Source organism: Pecten maximus, unplaced genomic scaffold (assembly GCF_902652985.1).
Source record: "Pecten maximus unplaced genomic scaffold, xPecMax1.1, whole genome shotgun sequence".
NCBI classification, from domain to species: Eukaryota; Metazoa; Mollusca; class Bivalvia; order Pectinida; family Pectinidae; genus Pecten; species Pecten maximus.
Genome location: NW_022981183.1, coordinates 25 through 4,375, shown reverse-complemented (window position 1 = coordinate 4,375; position 4,351 = coordinate 25). Strand labels below are relative to the sequence as shown.

Genomic DNA, 4,351 nt, shown 5'->3' with positions numbered 1-4,351 from the left:
TGTGTCGTATTTACTATCACTGTCTAACGTGTGCCGTATTTACTATCACTGTATAACGTGTGCCGTATTTACTATCACTGTATAACGTGTGCCGTATTTACTATCATTGTATAACGTGTGCCGTATTTACTATCACTGTATAACGCGTGCCATATTTACTATCACTGTATAACGTGTGCCATATTTACTATCATTGTATAACGTGTGCCGTATTTACTATCACTGTATAACGTGTGCCATATTTACTATCACTGTATAACGTGTGCCGTATTTACTATCACTGTATAACGTGTGCCATATTTACTATCATTGTATAACGTGTGCCGTATTTACTATCACTGTATAACGTGTGCCATATTTACTATCACTGTATAACGTGTGCCGTATTTACTATCATTGTATAACGTGTGCCGTATTTACTATCACTGTATAACGTGTGCCATATTTACTATCACTGTATAACGTGTGCCGTATTTACTATCATTGTATAACGTGTGCCGTATTTACTATCACTGTATAACGTGTGCCATATTTACTATCACTGTATAACGTGTGCCGTATTTACTATCACTGTATAACGTGTGCCGTATTTACTATCACTGTATAACGTGTGCCGTATTTACTATCACTGTATAACGTGTGCCATATTTACTATCATTGTATAACGTGTGCCGTATTTACTATCATTGTGTAACGTGTGCCATATTTACTATCACTGTATAACGTGTGCCGTATTTACTATCATTGTATAACGTGTGCCGTATTTACTATCACTGTATAACGTGTGCCGTATTTACTATCACTGTATAACGTGTGCCGTATTTACTTCCTGTTCCTACCTCTTGTGTTTACACCACGAGAGCTTTTTCTGCGCATGACTTTTCCCCCTCTTTTTATTCGTGCCTTTACTATTATGTTTTTTTTCGCGCCAAGACTTTATCTATGAAAGTTTTGTTTGAAGCATTGAAACTGTAATAAAATAATGACTGATTTTTAAAAATAGGATTTTTCAAAAAAATAATTCAAGTAATAATTTTGCGGAATGCTGATATTAATTTGTGACAAAATGTGCCTTATCGATATAACTTAACAGCATTTTAGGTCATCTGAGACGAAGTCACAATGACCTTTTCTAACCGCCTTTGTCCGTCGTCGTGCATCCGTAAACAATTTACAATTTCGACTTCTTCTCCAAAACCGCTGAACCAAATTCAATGAAATTCGACAGGACGCTTCCATGGCCAAAGGTCAACCAAAGTTTTGAATTATGTGGTCCTGTTCCCCCAGGGGCCTGAGAGGCGGGGCTAAAAATAATCAATTGAATTAACTTAAATATTTCAAAACGTTTAAGGGTTAAGCGTTAAGGCCCATGGTCTCTTGTTTACTATTTACCTATTTTTGGACTATCGGACCCCCAGACTATTGGACCCCCAGACTATTGGAGCCTCGGACTATTGTACCTGTGAATTATCAGTACTTCGGACTTGAGGCATTCGGAATATAAAGGTGTCACGTGGTACTTCATTACAGTGAAAACTTGTAGTCGAAAATGTAACAAAACTTAAGCAAGGAACTATTATTTAAAATTATCTAAATTGTGGTGTGGACATAGAACTAGGTGTGTTTTTTAATATTTAGAACAAGATGGACGAGGAGAATGTTCAGGTCCGATATAAAGGTAGATAGTTGATTACGTTCTTTAAATCTCATTGTGATGGTAAATACTTTATTTAGTAACTATTTTATAAAAAACTAGAAACTGGCATAATGTCCCCCGCTGCCATCTGATGATCCAGAACACAGATTATAACTGATAAGAAATGATAAGTGACTATAAATTTGTCTATAATTTCATTTCAGAGTTTCAACAAGTTGTGTTGGATGTCTGCTCTCTGCTTCCTGGGTGGTGTTATCCTGTGGCTGGCGACAACAAACTTCTCTACAATTACCGGATCTGATACCCATCGTAAACCGGAACCTTGTAAACCGGAACCTCGGCAAGGGGCACCACTAATGCTACAACCACTGATAACGGAACCGGGACCGGAACTGATGATACCGGAAAAGGAAGGTCGAGGTACAGGTGGTTACCTAGTGTACGACTGTAGCCATAGACATAACCAGTCCTGTGGCGGCTGGTCAGACAGACTGACCGGTATATTGTGTACGTACGTGCTGGCAAAACTGACCAACAGAACTTTCCTTATCAATTTTGACAATCCTTGTAAACTGGAGGACTACTTCGATTTTAAGTCCTATGATTGGAGGTACAATAAGACCTTGTTAGATCACGAACCTTCCCAATATTATGATTACATGAACGACAAGGTCAAGCCACTCATGAGTCTGTTGGTAAGATCCAATTCCACACAACCCATAAAGGCCCTGTTTACCAAACGCGTCAGTTTTTTTCGGATTAACTGGGACATAACGCCTGAGTTTCGAAAATTTCTCCACATTGACGAGTACGTCCCATGGATATCAACACTCCACTTCGCTGATATAAATCGTTATATATATGAATTATTTCTCAAGCCGAAACCTTTCTTATACAAAGCGATCAATACCGTTTACAAAACCAAAAAAGCAGACAAAATATTTTGTGCCCACATCCGGATGGGGAGAAGCTCCACTTTCCCTAGGGATAGCATAGTACGGAAAACTCCAGAGGAAGTTCGGATCATGTTCGATTTTATAGAGACAATCGACAAACGTTCTCATGACTTGTTTCTAGCTACAGATAACATTGATATACAAAAACGGTTCTATAGTCAATACTCAGGAGACTTCATTTTAGACATGCCCGGCCGACTAACACATATAGACCAAGCGTTTACTGGCGATGTGTGTCAAGGTTTTTATAAACAACTTCTTGACTTCCTGTTTCTACAGACTTACTGTGACAAACTCGTCATCACCAACAGTGGGTTCAGTATGGTGGCCGCCTACCTCCGAGATATCCCCGGGGGACTCTACTGCTGGACTCCTCGCGCAGTCATCACGTGCTCTCGGTATACTATACACGACTTCTTCCCTTTACCATTACTGGGGCCCCCGAGGGAATACAACGCCCACGGGAAAATTACCCGACTCGGATGAGAAATAACGTGTATTCGTCTCGAATTGTTATTTACTCTCTGTTGGGTTCACCTTAAAACCTGGAAATTAGACATAAACAGCCAGGGCAATTATAATGGCGGTACCCATGTAGTAGTAGGTGACTTCCCTACTGAAAAACATATGGAAGGTATTTAGAGCAATACGGTAAAGAGTGTCCTACCTAAGGACACAACCACGACAGCAAACATCGGTCCGTGTCTCAGCTTCTCGAGAAACACAACCCACGTGGGAACATCGAATCACATACCTCGGATTTTTCACCTGAGGCCACGAGGCCGGTACTCTAACTACGTCGCACTGTATTCCTCTCAAAATGTGACCTAATGTCTCTATGGACTGGGGTTTATCCGTATACCTGGATATTAGCCAATGGGGTGCCACTGTTTTGTATAAACACTGGTGATGTTGTAGAAAAGTCTGGGTACCTGTAATGTACGAAACGAAAGCAAAACAACTTCTGTATCGTCAGACTTTGTGGGGATTTGCTGATATTGTCCAGTCGTCGTTAGCTTTGTAGGATGTTTCTGGGTAAGATGGACGGGTTCTTCCTAGACTTAACTAATAATTGACAATGAACTAAAAGTAAAAAACCAACGATTGTAAAGATTTATCTATTTTGTAAATCTCATTTAATTGAGGAATAAAAGAATTGATTGATTGATTGATAATTGCCTCGCCGTTGTTGAATTGTATTACAGATAAACAAACGATATATCAATATTACAGATATACAGACGATATATCAATATTACAGACGATATATCAATATTACAGATATACAGACGATATATCAATATTACAGACGATATATCAATATTACAGACGATATATCAATATTACAGACGATATATCAATATTATAGATATACAGACGATATATCAATATTATAGACGATATATCAATATTACAGATATACAGACGATATATCAATATTACAGATATACAGACGATATAACAATATTACAGACGATATATCAATATTACAGACGATATATCAATATTATAGACGATATATCAATATTACAGATATACAGACGATATATCAATATTAGAGATATACAGACGATATATCAATATTACAGACGAAATATCAATATTACAGACGATATATCAATATTACAGATAAACAGACGATATATCAATATTACAGACGATATATCAATATTACAGACGATATATCAATATTACAGACGATATATCAATATTACAAAAAGAATATACAAAAATTTTA

General features: G+C 37.7%; 1 protein-coding gene across 1 annotated transcript; it reads left to right on the top strand.

Moving 5' to 3' along the window:
* Window positions 1–666: 666 nt before the first annotated feature.
* LOC117319943 lies at window positions 667–3,788 on the top strand. The gene has a single exon (XM_033874650.1). It carries the CDS (start codon window positions 1,882–1,884, stop codon window positions 3,097–3,099), a length of 1,218 nt encoding a protein of 405 aa, XP_033730541.1. The 5' UTR covers window positions 667–1,881; the 3' UTR covers window positions 3,100–3,788.
* The last annotated feature ends 563 nt before the right edge of the window (window positions 3,789–4,351 follow it).

What these genes read in the sequence shown, in the direction of transcription:
- LOC117319943 (XM_033874650.1), top strand. Translation starts at nt 1,882, where the DNA reads ATGTCTGCTCTCTGCTTCCTGGGTGGTGTTATCCTGTGGCTGGCGACA.